This window comes from Rhinoraja longicauda, chromosome 18 (genome assembly GCF_053455715.1).
Source record: "Rhinoraja longicauda isolate Sanriku21f chromosome 18, sRhiLon1.1, whole genome shotgun sequence".
NCBI lineage: Eukaryota > Metazoa > Chordata > Chondrichthyes > Rajiformes > Arhynchobatidae > Rhinoraja > Rhinoraja longicauda.
In genome coordinates, this window is record NC_135970.1 from 1858043 (window position 1) to 1876849 (window position 18807).

Sequence of the window (18807 nt, forward strand, 5' to 3'; positions counted from 1 at the left end):
TTACTTGGACCATCTCCGACACCTCCCTCCCCTTTCTTGATCTCACCGTCTCCATCACAAGAAATAGACTATCAACTGACGTTTATTACAAACCCACGGACTCCCACAACTATCTCGACTACACTTCTTCCCACCCTGCTTCCTGTAAAGACTCTATCCCCTACTCCCAATTCCTCCGTCTACGCCGCATCTGCGCCCAAGATGAGGTGTTCCACACCAAGACATCCGAGATGTCCTCATTCTTTAGGGAACGGGGGTTCCCCTCTCCCATCATAGATGAGGCCCTCACTCGTCTCTCCTCAGTACCCCGCATCTCCGCTCTTGCTCCCCCTCCCCCAAGTCACAACAGAGACAGAGCTCCCCTAGTCCTCACCTTCCACCCCATCAGCCGTCGCATACAACACATAATCCTCTGACATTTCCGCCACCTCCAACGGGATCCCACCACAAGCCACATTTTCCCACCTCCACCCCTTTTCACCTTCCGCAGAAACTGTTCCCTCTGCAACTCCCTGGTTAACTCATCCCTTCCCACCCAAACCACCCCCTCCCCAGGTACCTTCCCCTGCAACCGCAGAAGATGCAACACCTGTCCCTATACCTCCTCCCTCGACTCTGTCCAGGGACCCTGACAGTCCTTTCAGGTTAGGCAGTGGTTCAATTGCACCTCCTCCAACCTCATCTACTGTATCCGTTGTTCAAGATGTGGACTCTTATACATCGGCGAGACCAAACGCAGACTGGGTGATCATTTCGTGGAACACCTTCGCTCAGCCCGCCTGAACCAACCTGATCTCCCGTTTGCTGGACACTTTAATTCTCCTTCCCATTCCTACACTGACCTTTCTGTCCTAGGTCTCCTCCATTGTCAGAGTGAGGCTAAACGCAAATTGGAGAAAGAGCATCTCATATTTTGCTTGGGCAGCTTACAGCCCAGTGGTATGAATATTGATTTCTCTCACTTCAGGTAGCCCCGGCATTCCCTCTCTCTATCCCTCCCCCACCCAAACCGCACTAGCTTCTAGTTTTCACCCAACAAACAGTTTACAACAGCCTGTTTCCTTTATCATCGTTACTTTTTTGCATGTCTTTCATTCATTGTTCTTTATCTCTCCACATCACCGTCTATATCTCTTGACCCGAAACGTCACCCATTCCTTCCCTCCAGAGACGCTGCCTGTCCCGCTGAGTTACTCCAGCTTTTTGTGTCTACCTTCGGTTTAAACCAGCATCTGCAGTTCCTTCTTACACACACCTTCTCTGGCAGCCCGTTCCATATACCCATCAACCTCTGAGTGAAAATTTTCCCCCTCAGGTTTCAATTAAATCTTTTGCCACTCACATGAATCGTCCGTCCTCCATTTCTTGATTCCTCTACCCTGGGTAAAACATTCCACATGTTCACTTCCCATGATGATTTTATGCACCTCTATACGATCACCCATCCACATTTTGTACTCCAAGGAACACGGTCCTAGCCTGCCCTGTAGCTGAAGCCCTGAGTCTTGGCTATATCCTCGTAAATCTTCTCTGCACTCTATCCAGCTAATTGACATATTTCCCATCACAAGTCCTATAATGTTATTGGACTCCATGGCAGGGTACCCAAAACTGAAAACAATACTCCAAATGCATCCTCACCAAAGTCTTCTACAGCTGTAACATAATTTCCCAACTTCCATACTCAATACCCTGGCTGATGAAGACCAATATACCAACAGCCTTCTTGACCACCCTTATCTACCTACGATGCCACTTTCAGGGAACTGTGCACCATTACTCCTCGATCCATCTGCTCTACAACACTCCCCAGAGCCCCACCTTTCACTGTGAAGGTCCTGCCCTGGTTTTAACTTCCCAAAAAGCCACACCTCGCACTTAGCTGCATTAACGATGATCCATTTTACTGAACCAACAACTGATCAGCTGTGACATTTTAGGAGAACATTACCCAAACCAGTTATCATGCCCAGTAAGACACATTACTGTATTTTTGTATCTCTGTAGTGTTGTGCATAGCCTCAATTGTCATCAGTATCAGTAAACAAGTCAACATTTGTAATAGTGTATTACACATCATGTGTTTGCTGACAATTTCTTGTCAACAAATTTCAGAAACTGATTCTCATGAATGCAAGACAGAGTACAATTTTATTTAATCTCTTCCAATGTACTGAACATTTATTGGGTTACTGCTCCTACAAAGTTGAGCAGTTCCTTAGTAGACAAGAAAGTGCGGATGCTGGTTTACAAAAACGAACTCAGCGGACCAGGCAGCATTTTGCTGAGTTACTCCAGCACTTTTTTTTTGTTGTTGAGCAAATACTTACTTAGTTTGGGGCAGCACAATGGAGCAGCAGAAGAGCTACTGCCTTACAGAGCCAGAGACCCGGGTTCCATTGTGACTATGGGTGCTGTCTGTATGGAGTTTGTACGATCTCCCTGTGACTGCATGGGCTTTCTCCGGGACCTCTGGTTTCCTCCCGCACTCCAAAGACGTACAGGTTTGTAGGTTAACTGGCTTTGTTAAAATTGTAAATTGTTCCTAGTGTGTGTGGGATAGTGCTGGTGTACGGGGTGATTGCTGGTTGGCACGGACTCGGTGGGCCGAAGGGCCCGTTTCCACGCTGCATCTCTAAAGTCCGAAGTCTAAACTCATTGCAAGCCATTCACAGTTGTCTATCCAACTATTGGTTGTGCTATCTCAGTCTAAATTAATACCCACCCACCACATTGTGAAAATAAGATAAAACATTTTTTTTCCCTTTTGATCAACAATTTTGAAATACTGGGCGTGACATGAATAAAGTTCCTCTGCTATTTTTACAAAAGCCTCTTAGAACAGATGTCAACCTCCTGAGCTCTTGATTAATGGGCAAGATGGCTTAATTGACCTAGTTCAGCAAAGTGCATGTTTTAAAGTATGGATTTTGTGAAGTTAGTCTGCCTTTGGTAGGAATATTTTGCTTCTTTATTTGTTTACAATTTATCATTCACTGTACAAGAAAATGCATGGGATTGGGATTATCAAAGACCTGTCGTTGCAAGGCAAGTAAGTCACATCAAGTTTATTCAATTACTTTTAGTTTTGAATTGACAAAATGTATATTATAGTTGGTAATTGAGGGGCGCAAAACAGAATGTAATCAATCTGCTCATGAATTTAAGCAAGATGTAATATCCAAGATAAAAGTAAATGCAGATGAGGCAGAAATTTGAAAGACTGTGCTTTTGTTTGGACATCAGGAAGTTTGTAAGCTGAAGAAAGAGATTTTTTTTCAAGAGTTTCTCGAGTGTTCCATTGTCATCTGTGCCGAGAAAGAAACAGTGAATTTAATGCTTGCTTGTAAACACAATACTAATAAATAACATATAATAAACTCGCTGGAGTTTAGAAGGATAGGGGGGGGGGGGGGATCTCATTGATGCCTGCCGAATAATAAAAGGTCTGGATAGAGTAGAGGCGGAGAGAATGTTTCAACCAGTGGGAGAGTCGAGTACAAGAGAGCACAGACTTGGAATAAAAAGACATACCGTTCGAAAGGAGACGAGGAGGAATTTCTTTATCCAAAGGGTGGTAAAACTGTGGAATACACTGCCACAGACAACTGTCATTGGGTATTTTTACAGCGGATATTGACAGAATCTTGGTTAGTGAGGGTGTCAAAGGTTACGGAGTGAAGGCAGGAGAATGGGGCTGAGACAGACACATGGTTCAGCCATGACCAAACGGTGGAGTAGATATGATGGGCTGAATGGCCTAATTCTGTTCCAATGTCTTGTGGTCTTCTGGTCGTATAAACAAAAAAATTATAATGACCCTAATGCTAGTGCATTAACGCCCAAAGTCCATCGTGCAACATCGAAGGGCCGAATGGCCTACTCCTGCATCTATTGTCTATTGTCTAATGTTTATATGATTTGACAGATCATGAGTGAGTCCATGTTTTGTAGTGATCAATACCCTGATGGTTGTCGGGAAGAAGCTGTTTTTGAACGGACGTTACAGTGTTCAGGCTCCTGTACCTTCGTCCCGATGGCAGGGGTGAAGTGTGAGAGTGGCCAGGGTGGTATGGGTCTCTGATGATGCTCGCTGCCTTTTGAAGGCAGCGCCTCCTGTAGATCCCTTCGATGGTGGGGAGAGGGGGCAGTACCCGTGATGGTGCGGGCAGTGTGTGGTGGGGAGGGCAGTACCTGTGATGGAGTGGGCAGTATGTGGTGGGGAGGGCAGTACCCGTGATGGAGCGGGCAGAGCCCTGGCTGTTCGTATACCTCTATGGTTCTTTAGTGACTAATAGGCAGTGCAGCACGAGGTTTTGTGGTGAGTTTGATTTTTATTCTATGAAGTGGTCAGTACGTGAAGAATAGTAAAGGCTGGGGACTGACAGAGATCGGGGATCAGGGTGTGGCTCAGAAGCAGGAAATGTTAGAATGATCTGATGTTAGAAAGATCTGGAGTCAATACAGATAGGGCCCTGGTAAGACCACATCTGGAGTATTGTGTATAGTTTTGGTCTCCTAATTTGAGGAAGGACATCCTTGTAATTGAGGCAGTGCAGCGTAGGTTCACGAGATTGATCCCTGGGATGGCGGGACTGTCATATGAGGAAAGATTGAAAAGACTAGGCTTGTATTCACTGGAGTTTAGAAGTCTCTATGAGAGGGGATCTTATAGAAACATATAAGATTATAAAAGGACTGGACAAGCTAGATGCAGGAAAAATGTTCCCAATGTTGGGCAATGTTGTGGATGATCAGCCATGACCACAATGAATGGCGATGCTGGCTCGAAGGGCCGAATGGCCTCCTCCTGCACGTATTTTCTATGTTTCTATGTTTGTAAAAAGTAGTGTTATGGATCCTAGCCATAGTCATAGAGACATACAGCATGGAAACAGGCCCCTCTCCCCACCTTGCCCATGCCAAACAAGACACCCCATCTACACTTGTCACACCTACATATTAGTTTAGTTTATTATTTATTTCACGTACCAAGATAACGTGAAAAGCTTTTGTTGCATGTTATCCAGTCAAAGAAAAGACTACACATGATTACATTCAAGCCATCCAAAGTGTACAGATGAATTATAAAGGGTACAACATTTAGTTCTAGATAAAGTCCACTTCAAGATAGTTGAAAGGACTCCAGTGAGGAAGATGAGAAGTCAAGTCTGTACTCGGGCTGGTGAGAGGTTGGTTCAGTTGCCTGTTCAGAGCTGGGAAGAAACTGTCCCTGAATCTGGAGGTATCTGTTTTCAAACGTCTGTACCTCTTCCGTGATGGGAGAGGGGAGAAGAGGGAGGGAGCAGGGTGAGACTGGTCCTTGATTATGCTGCTGGCCTTACCAAGGTAGAGTGAAGTGTAGATGGAGTCAATGGAAGGGAGGTTGGTTTGTGTATTGGCTCTCTGCAATTCCTTGTGGTTTTGGATGAAGTTGTGCCCAAACCATGCTGTGATGCATCCTGACAAAATGCATTTGGCCCATTTCCCTCTAAACCTTTCCTATCCTTGTACCTGTCCAAATGTCATTTAAATGCTGTCAATGTCCCTGCCTCAACTACCTCCTCTGACTGCTGGTTCCATACACCCACCACCCTCTGTGAAAAAGTTGCCTCTCAGGCTCCTATTAAATGTGCCCCCTTCACCTTGAACCTATCTTTCACATTAAAGGTAGACTAGTTTGTGGATCTTGATGAATTCCCTTTGTCAGACCTTGGAGAGCAAGAAGACAAACTAGTTTCAAATGGCAGGGAGGGTGCCAGCGAGATCGATAGGACAATGGGAATGTGTCTGACAGGGTGCGGCCAAGGTTGTCATGGTGATTAGCAGTTCATGAAGCCAGCTGTTTAGTAGATTAAGCAGCTCACCCCAGAGCACCGGTGCTTGAAGACCACACCAATGCCTCTACTTGCTTAGAAGGCTTAGGACGTTCGTCATGCCCCCTACAACTCCCACCAAACGACAGAAGAAGGGTCTCGACCCAAAACGTCACCCATTCCTTCTCTCCTGAGATGCTGCCTGACCTGCTGAGTTACTCCAGCATTTAGTGAATAAATACCTTTGATGCACCACAGAGCATTATATCAGCATACATCACAGCATGGCCTGGGAACAGCTCCATCCAAGACCGCAATAAATTGCAGCAAATTGTGGACGCAGCCCAGACCATCACACAAACCAACCTCCCTCCAATTGACTCCATTTACACCTCACGCTGCCTCGGCAAGGCCAGCAGCATAATCAAGGACGAGTCGCACCCTGGCCACTCCCTCTTCTCCCCTCTCCCATCAGGCAAAAGGTATAGAAGTGTGGAAACGCACACCTTCAGGTTCAGGAACAGTTTCTTCCCAGCTGTTATCAGGCAACTCAACCATCCTACCACAACCAGAGAGCAGTGCTGAACTACTATCTACCTCATTGGTGACCCTCGGACTATCCTTGATCGGACTTTGCTGCTGTTACCTTTCACTAAACGTTACTCGATTGTAATCATGTTTTACCTTTCCGTTGACTGGTTAGCATGCAACAAAGGCTTTTCACTGTACCTCAGTACATGTGACAATAAACTAAACTGGAATTTAATGAAGCAAAATAAAAGAAATAAAGAAATATGAAAATCTGTGAGATAAGTCAGAGCAGTAGGAATCAACCAGGAGATCAGGTCATGGCAGAAAAGGGCGGAAAACTGAAGGAATATTACAGATGGATAATGTTTAAGAAGGAACTGCAGATGCTGGTTTAAACCGAAGATGGACACAAAAAGCTGGAGTAACTTGGTGGGACAGGCAGCATCTCTGGAGAGAAGGAATGGGAATGTTCTTACAGATGGATAACCCAGGTTTAGGTTGATTATTGGTAGAAACTAAGAACTGTAGATGCTAGTTTACGCAAAAGGACACAAAGTGCTGAGTAACTCAGCGGGTCAGGCAGCATCTGTGGAGAACATGGATATGTGACGTTTCACAGAGTGCTGGAGTAACTCAGCGGGTCAGGCAGCATCTCTGGAGAACATGTATAGGTGACGTTTCGGGTCAGAACCCTTCATCAACCTATCTATGTTTGGCTGAAGAAGGGTCCCGACCTGAAACGTCACCTATCCATGTTCTCCAGAGATGCTGCCTGGCCCTCTGAGTTACTCCAGCACTCTGTATCCCTTTAGCATTTATTATTGTCACGTGTACTGAGCTACAGAGAAAAGTTTGTTTGCTTGTTATCCAATCGAAACATTATATTATTCATGAATATGATCAAGCCAATCTCAAGTACACTCGATAGTGAAGAGAAAAATGCCATAGTGTAGAACATAGTTGTCAGCATTGTAGCACGACATACCCAGAGACAAAGTCCAATGTACAGTGTTTATTTGTTTGTAAACCCGCATCTGCAGTTCCTTGTTTTTACAATGATAAGCTTTGTTTTGCATGCTATCCAAACAGATCAGAGATACCATACATAGATATCATCAGTTGAAACTCAAGTACAATAGGGAAAGGTACAGAGTGCAGAATATAGTTCCCAGCATTGTAGCGCGTCAGTTCCAGAGACAAAGTCCAATGTCCACTATGGGGTAGATGTGAGTCGGATAGTACCCCAGCTTGTGGACGCCTGATAACAGAGGGGAAGAAGCTGTTCCTGAGTCTGGTGGTGGGTGCTTTCAAGCTACAAGTAACTGGTCGGTTCTGAGACAAAGAAAGGAAGCAAATGATGTGATGTATTTGACGTTGAACTTTGCAGGTTGCAATGTAGTTGGAGGACGAGCCCGATCCCTCACCTTCAGCGTTGGGGCTCAATGGAACAGCGCAGGGTGACGCAGGCCGGAGTGGGAGAGGGTGACAGGGTGACGTAGTGGGAGAGGGTGACAGGGTGACACAGGCCGGAGTGGGAGAGGGTGACAGGGTGATGCAGTGGGAGAGGGTGACAGGGTGACACAGGCTGGAGTGGGAGAGGGTGACAGGGTGACGTAGTGGGAGAGGGTGACAGGGTGACACAGGCCGGAGTGGGAGAGGGTGACAGGGTGATGCAGTGGGAGAAGGTGACAGGGTGACACAGGCCGGAGTGGGAGAGGGTGACAGGGTGACGTAGTGGGAGAAGGTGATAGGGTGACACAGGCTGGAGTGGGAGAGGGTGACAGGGTGACGCAGGCTGGAGTGGGAGAGGGCCGAAGAATTAAAGTGGTGAACAGTTTAATTTAGAGATAGCCATGGAGTCCACGCCGACCATCGATCACCCGTTCACACTAGTTCCATGTTATCCCAATTTCTCATCCACTCCCTGCACACTTGGCCAATTAACAGAGGGCCAATTAACCTCCAAACCCGCTCGTCTTTGGGAGGCAGGTTTAGAGGGATATGGGCCAAAAGCAGGCAGGTGGGACTAGTGTAGTGCAGTGTAGTGTAGGCATGTTGGTCGGCGTGGACAAATACTAAATAGGGGAATGGAGATGTAAGAAGCTGCAAATGCAAGAACTTTAAGCAAAACAACCAATTAAAAGCTATTGACATATCAAAGCTAAACACAAAGTGCTGGAGGAAGTCAATGGGTCATGCAGCATCTGTGAAGGGAATGGACAGGTGACAGGTTTTGGTTCAGTACGCTTCTTCAGACTGGTTTCAGTAGTGAAGAGAAAGCTGGAAAAGAAGGGTGGGGTGCGGCAAAGCTTGGCAAATGATCCCTCCCCGACCCTAGCTTTCTCGGTCCTACTACAAATTGGGCATAAGTCATGTAAGTCATGGACATACAGAGTCACATAGCAGGAAAGCAGGCCCTTCCACCCAACTTGTCCATGCCGACCATGATGTCCCCATCTGGGCTAGACCAAGTTGTCCATCTCTCTCTAAACATTTCCTATCCATGTACCTGTCCAGGCATCTTTTTAGTGTAATAGTATGAGCCTCACCTCTCTCCTCATGCAGGTGGGTAGCTTACAACACAGTGTCTGTACGGGGATTGTACGTTCTCCCCGTGACCCGCGTGGGTTTTTCCAGGATCTCCGGTTTCCTCCAACACTCAAAAGTCGTACCATTTTGTAGGTTAATTAGCTTGTTATAAATGTAAAAATTGTCCCTGATGTGTGTAGGATAGTGTTAATGTGCGGGGATCGCTGGTCGACGCGGACTCGGTGGGCCGAAGGATCTGTTTCTGCGCCGTATTTCTAAACTAAACTAAACTAAACTTTCCTACCCACGTACCTGCTCAAGTGTCTTTTAAATGCCGTTATGGTACAGGATGCTTGGAACATGTAAATCATTAATATTAAATATGAAAGACAATTCAATCAAAGTATTTCCTCATTATGTATAATTTGACTCTAAATTGCTGCCACAGTGATTTCTCAGATGCAATTTTGAAATATTTATGTGTTTTTCAAAATATTATATTTATTACAAAAAGCCCGTAATTGCATCAGTGAATCTCATTAATTTCTTAGTCTCTCTTATATTAATATTTTCCCCGGGAAGATGGAATTTCTGCACGGCTTGGCCTCCATAAATTATGAGAGTTGTCGCAATAGCTTTTAAACCCTTCTTGAAACAAGGACCGCTTCATAAAATTCTTATTTAAATAGGGATTAGCTTAATTATTTTATCTCGCACCTGATATTTCAAGGGCTTCATTCACTGAAATATTCATGAAAACATGTGACAGATTTGTAAATTTTGTCTTTAACAGTTATACGTTGCTTTGTGAGAATTTTAATCAGGATGTATTTGCTTTTAGAAACCATACGAGGAAGTTAATGATTTTGCTAATTTGAAAAATGCTGGGTATCATTACCTAAGGTTAACTGATTTGGGCATTTGAAAGAATAGACTACAAAGTGACTTTGGTCCAGGCAGCAGGCAGTCGGGAAATGGAACCAATATTCCCATTTTCCAGTCGCTTTTATTATTTATTGTAATCCACTTCTTTTCAAACTACTCTCTGTTCTTCTTATTCCCTTTCTCCCTTCTCCCCTGTGACAATCAAAATCACTATCTCTCTCTGCCTCTCTCTATCTCCTTCTCTCTCTCTCTGTCTCCCCCTCTCTCTCTCTCTCTCTCTCTCTCTCTCTCTCTCTCTCTCTCTCTCTCTCTCTCTCTCTCTCTCTCTCTCTCTCTCTCTCTCTCTCTCTCTCTCTCTCTCTCTCTCTCTCTCTCTCTCTCTCTCTGTCTTTCTCTGTCGTCTCTCTCTGTCTCTGTCTGTCTGTGTGTGTCTCTCTCTCTCTGTGTCTCTCTCTCTGTGTTTGTCTCTGTTGTCTCTCTATGACTCTCTCTGTCTGTCTGTGTCTCTTTCTTTCTGTGTCTCTGTCTCTGTTGTCTCTCTCTGTCTCTCTCTGTCTCTGTCTGTGTCGGTCTGTGTCTCTCTCTGTCTCTCTCTGTCTCTCTGTCTCTCTCTGTTTCTGTCTGTCAGTGTGTCTCTCTGTCTCTGTCTCTGTCTCTGTCTCTGTCTCTCTGTCTCTCTCTGTTTCTGTCTGTCAGTGTGTCTCTCTGTCTCTGTCTCTGTCTCTGTCTCTGTCTCTGTCTCTGTCTCTGTCTCTGTCTCTGTCTCTGTCTCTGTCTCGTCTCTCTCTCTCTCCCCCCCTTTTGTTTGAAAGTTACACCATTTAGTCAGAGTCACAGCATGTAACTTGTCCATGCTGACCAAAGTGCCCCATGTAAGCACGTCACATTTCCCCTCTCACTTTAAAGTTCTCTCGCTCTCTTCTAACTCATTCCCTGCTACCATTCTCAATCACATTTCTCGGATAATTTCTTCTCTCTCTCTCTCTCTCTCTCTCTATCCTTTTTCCCCTCAATCTCATCATTTTCTCTTTGCACCTCAGGGTTTTTGTTGGCTGTGATCATCTTCAAAGTCATCTGATACCTTACTTCAGTTGGAAGAGCAAACTGTTGCCCCTCTGTTTGCCTGAGTCGATAGTTTAATTTAGTTTAGTTTTGTTTACTGTCGCGTGTACTGAGGTACTGTGAAAAACCGTTGTTGTGTGTTGTCCAGCCAGTGATTACGTACAAGCTGTCCATGGTGTACAGATACAGGATAAATAGAATAATGTTTAGTGCAAGATAAAGTCCAGTCAAATCCGATTAAAGGTAGTCCGAGGGGTTCCAATAAGGTAGATGGTAGCTCTGGACTGCTCTCTGGTTGTGGTAGGATGGTTCAGTTGCCTGATAACAGCTGGGAAGAAACTGTCCCTGAATCTGGAGGTGTGCGTTTTCACACTTCTGTACCTCTTGCCTGATGGGAGAGGGGAGCAGGGGGAGTGGCCGGAGTGAGACTGGCCCTTGATGGTGCTGCTGGTCTTGCCGAGGCAGCGTCATGTGCAAACAGTTTGCCTCAGAAACATTTTGTGTGCAATGCAGGAAGTCAGGTAGACTAGACTTGACAAGGTAGCAGCTCTTCAATAAAGTTACAGGACCCCAACTGGGACTTGGCACAGTTTGTGCACATAGTGAATATTGTGATTGAATCAGTCCCTCCACTTGACGAGATCCCCACTGTGAGCATGCACCTGGCAAGACTGAAGTGAAAATGAAGACAGGCATTCTCTCAAACGTCTCCTAACTCACTGTGCTGAGTTTTGGATTAAATTCGTACGTTCCCAAATGCATCCAGGTCAAATCAAATTGGAGGAAGACCCAAAATGCTGGAGTAACTCAGTGGGACAGGCAGCATCTCGGGAGAGAAGGAATGGGTGACATTTCGGGTCGAGACCCTTCTTCAGACTTGAGTTACTCCAGCATTTTGTATCTACCTTCGATTTAAACCAGCATCTGCAGTTTTTTTTTTCCTTCAAATCAAATTGGTTTAGATTAGTTTAGAGATACAGCGTGGAAACAGGCCCTTCGGCCCACTGAGTCTGTGCCAACCAGCAATCCCCACAAAATAACACTATCCTACACACATCAGGGAGTTCTCAGCTTGTTTTAGGAACAGCTCCACCCAAGACCGCAAGAAATCGCAGAGAATTGTGGACGCAGCCCAGACCATCGCACAAGCCTGAGCCACTGAGTTACTCCAGCACTCTGTGAAACATCACCTATCCATGTTCTCCAGAGATGCTGCCTGACCCGCTAAGTTACTCCAGCACTCTGTGAAACGTCACCTATCCATGTTCTCTAGAGATGCAGCCTGACCCACTGAGTTACTGCAGCATTCTGTGAAACGTCACCTATCCATGTTCCCCAGAGATGCTGCCTGACCCGCTGAGTTACTCCAGCACTCTGTGAAACGTCACCTATCCATGTTCCCCAGAGATGCTGCCTGACCCGCTGAGTTACTCCAGCAACTTTGTGCCCCTTTCTTCAAATATTTCCTAGCTGTGCACGAGGTTTGAAAGGTGTTAGGAAAGTTTGTTGGAAAGGTGGTAGTGTAGACATTAGCAGAGGTGGCAGACAAAATTGTCCGAATGCCCCACATTGTCAAACTTCTGTCAGAGGCGGATGAGATAATTGAGTTCAGTGTATAAGGACTGTAAAGTACCACAAGTCCACTCATTTTGGAGAAAAATATGAAAGCTAACATTGTGTTTGGGAGCCAGAAAATAGAGCGATTGTTCCCAGGCTGAGGCTTAATTGTCCTGTATTTAATTTAAAATAGTACACTTCCTTTCACAGAGGTAGAACCCAGCCTGGATCGAGCTGAATGATTTAGTCCTGGCATTTGAAAAGTTCTGGTTTGATTTATGGACCAAAAGGAATGAAAGATAGAATGGAGGAGTAGAAAAAAAACTGCAGATGCTGGTTTAAATCGAAGGTAGACACAAAATGGTGGAGTAACTCAGCGGGTCAGGCAGCATCTCTGGAGAGAAGGAATGGATGATGTTTCGGGTCGAGACCTTTCTTCCGACTGATGTCAGGGGAGGGGGTGGGACACCGCCCCGAAACATCACCCATTCCAGAGATGCTGCCTGACCCGCTGAGTTACTCCACCATTTTGTGTCTACTAAAGGTGGAATGGATGTTCTTACTCACCAAGTCACCCAATTTTCCATTGAGATTAATGCGTTTTTTTTCAAAGTGTTGAGCACCGCTTTCTAAGTAATATCAGTGGTAAACCATGACACGTTTCATGTGTTCAGGCCTCATCATTGCACAAACCATTCCTCATTAAGACCTGTGAGTATATTTAACACTGGCTTAGGAATGATTGCTGGTTATTAATGTTGAGGTAGAAACAAGGAACTGTTGATGCGGGTTTACCAAGGAAAGGCACAACGTGCTGGAGTAACTCAGCAGGTTGGGACCCTTCTTCAGACTGATAGAGGACGTTTCGGGTCGGGACCCTTCTTCAAAAGATCCCAATGCAAAACGCCACCTAACAGTCTGAAGAAGGGTCTCAACCCGATACATCACCTATCCATGTTCTCCAGAGATGCTGCCTGACCCGCTGAGTTACTCCAGCACGCTGTGAAACATCACCTATCCATGTTCTCCAGGGATGCTGTCCGACCTGCTGTCCAGACTTTGCCCGACCTATTCCAGCACTTTGTGACATTCCTTACTGATTCAGTATCGTGGGCTGTATCCTATCCCCCTATGTCAAATCCCTCCCCACCTACATCCAAGACACCTCACACGCTCTCCATCAACTCGATAACTTCTGGTTCCCAGGACCCCACTCCCTCATCTTCACCATGGATGTCCAGTCACTCTACACTTCCATCCCCCACAAGGATGGTCTCGAAGCCCTCCGTTTCTTCCTCGACCATAGAACCAGCCAATCCCCATCTACCAACACTCTCCTCCACCTAGCAGAAACAAACCTGCCCTTAAATATACCTGGACTATCTCCGACATCTCCCTCCCGTTTCTGGACCTCACCATCTCCATCACAGGAGACAGACTAGTGACTGACATCTACTATAAACCCACTGACTCGCACAGCTATCTGGACTACACCTCTTCCCACCCGGTCTCCTGCAAAACGTCTATCCCCTACTCCCAATTCCTCCGTCTACGCCGCATCTGTGCCCGGGATGAGGTGTTTCACACTAGGACGTCAGAGATGTCCTCATTCTTCAGGAAACGGGGCTTCCCCTCTTGTTCACCCTTCCTTGTTCTCCAGAGATGCTGCCTGACCCGCTGAGTTACTCCAGCACTTTGTGTCTGTGTGCCTAACTGTGAGTAAATGCAAGGTTATTTTAATGCTTTGTACTCACACGTGTCAGCATGTGTAAGATTATTTTTTTCAGTAACCAGAGGGCCTTGTAACAGTCTGTGTACTATAAACAGTAATAAAATACAGCCTTCCCCATTTGAACTTTGAGCAATTGAATCTCTTGTTTTCCCTTTGTGAAAGGACCCTGTTACTTTCTACAGTTCTGAGGGGATGATATCATGGTGAATACTTCACTGGTGTCAACCTGCTCCCTGGGATAGGGCTTTCTGTATTTGCCCTGTAGATAACTGTATAAAGTCACACGACATGAATCCATTAATTTACCACAATTGGGTCCACTGTTTGTCGGGCAATATATATTTTATGATCATCGGAGCACCCCATATTTTGCTTGGGCAGCTTACAACCCAGCCGAATCAACATTGATTTCCTAACTTCAAGTAACCCTTGCATCCCCTCTCTCTCCATCCCTCCCCCACCCAAGTCGTTGACTAGTATCAAAGTCATCTTGTTGAGTCTCATTGTCTGTAACTCGTTTTCACCTAGCCCACAGCTAACAATGGCCTGTTTCCTTTATCATCGTTACTTTGCTGCATATCTTTCATTCATTTGTTCTACGTCTCTCTACATCACCGTCTATATCTCTTGTTGTCCTTCCCCCAACGTCTCCAGTCTGAAGAACGGTCTTGACCCGAAACGTCACCTATTCCTTTTCTCCAGAGATGCTGCCTGGCCCGCTGAGTTACTCCAGCTTTTTGGTGTCTACCTTATATTTTATGATCCTTGTGTTTTGCCTTTTCGGTTCAAGATCCTGCTAAATTCACTCTAGCTTTCTATTCTCAACTTACATTTGGGACTGCAATTACTGTATATTCTGAGAAATAACTAGGGAGTACCTTGGAGTATTGTGTTCAGTTTTGCTCACTCTGGTGCAGGAAGGATGTCATTAAGCTGGGAAGAGTGCAGAGAAGATTTACAAGGATGTCACCAGGACTTGATGGGGTGAGGTGTTGGGAGAGACTGTACAAGGCATGGTTATTAAGTGTGCAGATGACACTAAAGTGAATGGTACCATACATAGAGAAGATGGTTATCAAAAATGACAGCAGTATCTTGATCAGTTGGGCAAGTGGGCTGAGGGATGGTTAATGGAGTTTAATGCCGAGCTATTGCATTTTAGAAAGTTAAACCAGGGCAGGACCTTTGCAGTGAATGGCAGGGCCCTGGGGAGTGTTGTAGAGCAGAGCGATGTAGGAGTCCAGGCACATAGTTCCTTGAAAATCACGTCACAGAAAGCTTCCAACACATTGGCCTTCATCAGTCAGAGTACTGAGTATAGAACTTGGGATGTTATGTTCCAGTTGTACAAGACGTTGGTGAGGCTGCATTTGGAGTATTGTATTCAGTTTTGGTCACCCGGCTATCAGAAGGATGCTGTTACACTGGGACGATTGGAGAGAAAGTTTACGAGGATGTTGCCAGGACTCAGGGTTTGAGCTAAAGGGAGAGGTTGGGCAGGCTAGGACATTGTTCCTTGGAGCGCAGGAGGATGAGGGGTGATCTTATAGAGGTGTATCAAATCATGAGGGAAATTGATAGGGTGAATATGTGTTCTTTTACCCAGGGTAGAGGAATCAATAACTAGTGGACATATGTTTAAAATGAGAGAGGCAAGATGTATGAACACAGATAAAACATGACCATCAAAAACACAAATAAATTAATAATCATATTCCTATAACCTTAATGGTGCAAAAACCAAAGTGGGTAGTGCAACCAAAGATACAGTCGATAGAAGATCATGGTTGCTGAGGTCAGTGTTGTGCAGTGTTCTAGAGCCTGATGGTAGTTGGCAAGCAGCTGTTCTTGAACCTGGAGCTCAAGGTTTTCAGGCTCCTGTAACGTCTTCCCGATGGCAGCAATGAGATGAGAGTGAGCAATGAACAATGGAGGACCCAGCGTAGGGGGTCCGCCGTGAGGGGGGGGGGGAGGAGGGAACACCAAAGGGGGACCTGCTGAGGGGGAGAGGGGGGGGAACATAGGGGGACCAGGCGTGGATACTGTAACTTTGTCAGTGCCCTTTTTGTGGTGACTATTTGCATATTGTGAGTGTGCAAGCAAAGAATCTCACTGTGACAATAAAGTATTTATTCATTCATTCATTCATTCATTCAGCGTGTGGCCAGGGTGGTGTGGGTCTCTGATGATATTAGGTGCTTTTTTGAGGCAGTGTTTCCTACAGAGGTCAATACCTTTGATGAACCACACCTTGATAGATGACATCAGCCTCGGTGGGTTTAATCTGTAAGAAAGAACTGCAGATGCTAGTTTAAATCTGAAGAAGGGTTTCGACCCGAAACATCACCCATTCCTTCTCTCCAGGGATGCTGCCTGTCCCGCTGAGTTACTGCAGCATTTTGTGGGTGGGTTTAATGATGTGGGACAGGGCCATTTACGTGGGAAGTGGCTAAGGAGCCTGCAGTTATGGAGGTGACACTGAAAAGTCATTGCTAATATGTAAAGACACTACCCATTAGGGTTGCCAACTGCCTCGTATTAGCCGGGACATCCCGTATTTTGGGCTAAATTGGTTTGTCCCGTACGGGACCGTCCTTGTCCCGCATTAGGCGCAGACACTGTAGCCCCGAACAGTGTAGGCCCGGGCGCTGCCGAACGGAGGTTGTGCAGGAACCCGCCTCCTGACCCGGACGGCCGCCATTGGTGGAGCAGGAGCTGGGTGAGGTCATGTGGGGCGCGGCGCGTTGACGTCACCTTTTGTCCCTTATTTGGGAGTGAGAAAGTTGGCAACCCATTGACAACGGAACAATGAAATTCATACTTGTTGCAGCTTAACAGGCCTGTAAAAATTCAATGATACACAGATAATACATAATAATCAAAAACACAAAAATTAGCTACTATGATCCAAGGTAACCTTAATGGTGCAAAAACCAAATTCCGTAGTGCAACCAAAGGCACAGTCTGTAGAAGATCAAGGTTGCTAAGGTTGGAGTTGTCTAAGGTTCAAGTGAGAAGGAAGGGTCTTGAATGGAAACATCACCCGTTCCTTGTCTCCAGAGATGCTGCCTGTCCCGCTGAGTTACTCCAGCTTTTTGTGTCAAGTGACTTTTGCCTGCCTCAGACATGGCAAGTACTGTGTTGGATGTGTGACCAACCAGTCCACGTTTGGTCATGGGGCACGCCGACCCCTTGAACGGACATGAAACTGCCCTGCACATCCACATTCTTTACCGCGGCTTTCACTGGCAAAATCTGTGGGATCCTCGAGTTCCCAATTCTCCTGAGGAATTCTTCACTAATGTAGGGATCTCCGGTGTTGCTGCCAGATTCAAAGCGTTGCCAGATGGAAAGCATACAAAGTTCCATTCTCCAGTAGTGAACTACCACTCATCCTGACCAGTGACGGATTACGCTGGCTCACATTCCCTTCACCTTCATCTATAATGGTACTATTTGCTGTCACATTTTCCCCTTCACAAATGCTTAACCAACTTGATTAAACATCTATTCTGTAATTGATAATTTGTCCAGTAAACTGTTGGCCTGTTCAGTTTTAATTTCTTCGCCACTTATAAAGCTATCACAATTTCCAACTGTATTAAACTACATTCTGCACTCTGTAATTTTTCACTGTACACGTGACAATGATGAACTAAACTAAACTAAAGAAGGGTCTCGACCCGAAACGTCACCGATTCCTTCTCGCCAGAGATGCTGTCTGTCCCTCTGAGTTACTCCAGCATTTTGTGTCTACCTTAAATTAAACTAAACTTCACTTCACAACCGACTTGGTGTACTTGTGCATGGGTTAACTGAATTCAGGTATAGCATGATTTGATTGCCTAGTAACAAACAGAAGTTTTTCACACTATCTTGGTACACATCACAATTCTAAATCTAAACCTAAAATCTAGATTTTGTTCATAAGACATAAAAGCAGAATTCGGCCATTCGGCCCATCGGGTCTGCTCCGCCATTCGATCATGGCTGATCTATTTTTCCCTCTCAACCCCATTCTCCTGCATTCTCCCTGTAACCCCTGACACTTGTACTAATGAGGAATCTACTAATCTCTGCTTTAAAAATACCCAATAACGGCCTCCACCACTGTCTGTGGCGATGAATCCCACAGACTCACCTCCCCCTGGCTCAAGAAATTCCTCCCCATCTCCATTTTAAAGGTACGTCCTTTTATTCTGAGGCTGTCTGCCCTGCTCCTAGACTCTCCCACCACTGGAAATATCCTCTCCACATCCACTCTATCCAGGCCTTTGGGGGCAAGCTTTTTTACACAAAGAGTGGTGTGTGTTTGGAACGTGCTGCACGAAGCTTTTAGATAGGTACATGGATATGCAGGGAATGGAAGGATATGGATTATGTGGAGTCAGAGCTCATTTTAACTTGGCATCATTTTGGCACAGACATTCAGGGCTGAAGGACCTGTTACTGTAGACACAAAATGTTGCAGTAACTCAGTGGGACAGGCAGCGTCTCTGGAGAGAAGGACCTGTTATTGTGCTCCACTGTTCTATATTCTATGTTCAATGTTTGTTTGTTCATGTTATTTGAACACTTTGAATTACTTTAGTTAACCAGTTTAATACTAATTGTAAACCACAAGGATAGGAGAGATTTAGAGGGATATGGCTCAAACATGGGGCTGCACGTTGGCACAACGTTGGATAGGAGAGA

General features: G+C 45.6%; 1 protein-coding gene across 10 annotated transcripts in view; it reads left to right on the plus strand.

Annotated features, from left to right (window-relative positions):
* The window catches only part of sox6 (SRY-box transcription factor 6), a 642359-nt gene that overhangs the window by 261926 nt on the left and 361626 nt on the right, over positions 1-18807 (plus strand). The window contains exon 1 of one of the 10 annotated variants that reach the window (XM_078414963.1): positions 2923-3052. The exons of the other annotated variants lie outside the window; for them this stretch is intronic. Coding sequence (XP_078271089.1) covers positions 3009-3052 — 44 coding nt within the window. The 5' untranslated portion in view covers positions 2923-3008. Of the gene's footprint in view, positions 1-2922; positions 3053-18807 lie in introns of those variants that run through there. 10 annotated transcript variants of the gene reach the window in all.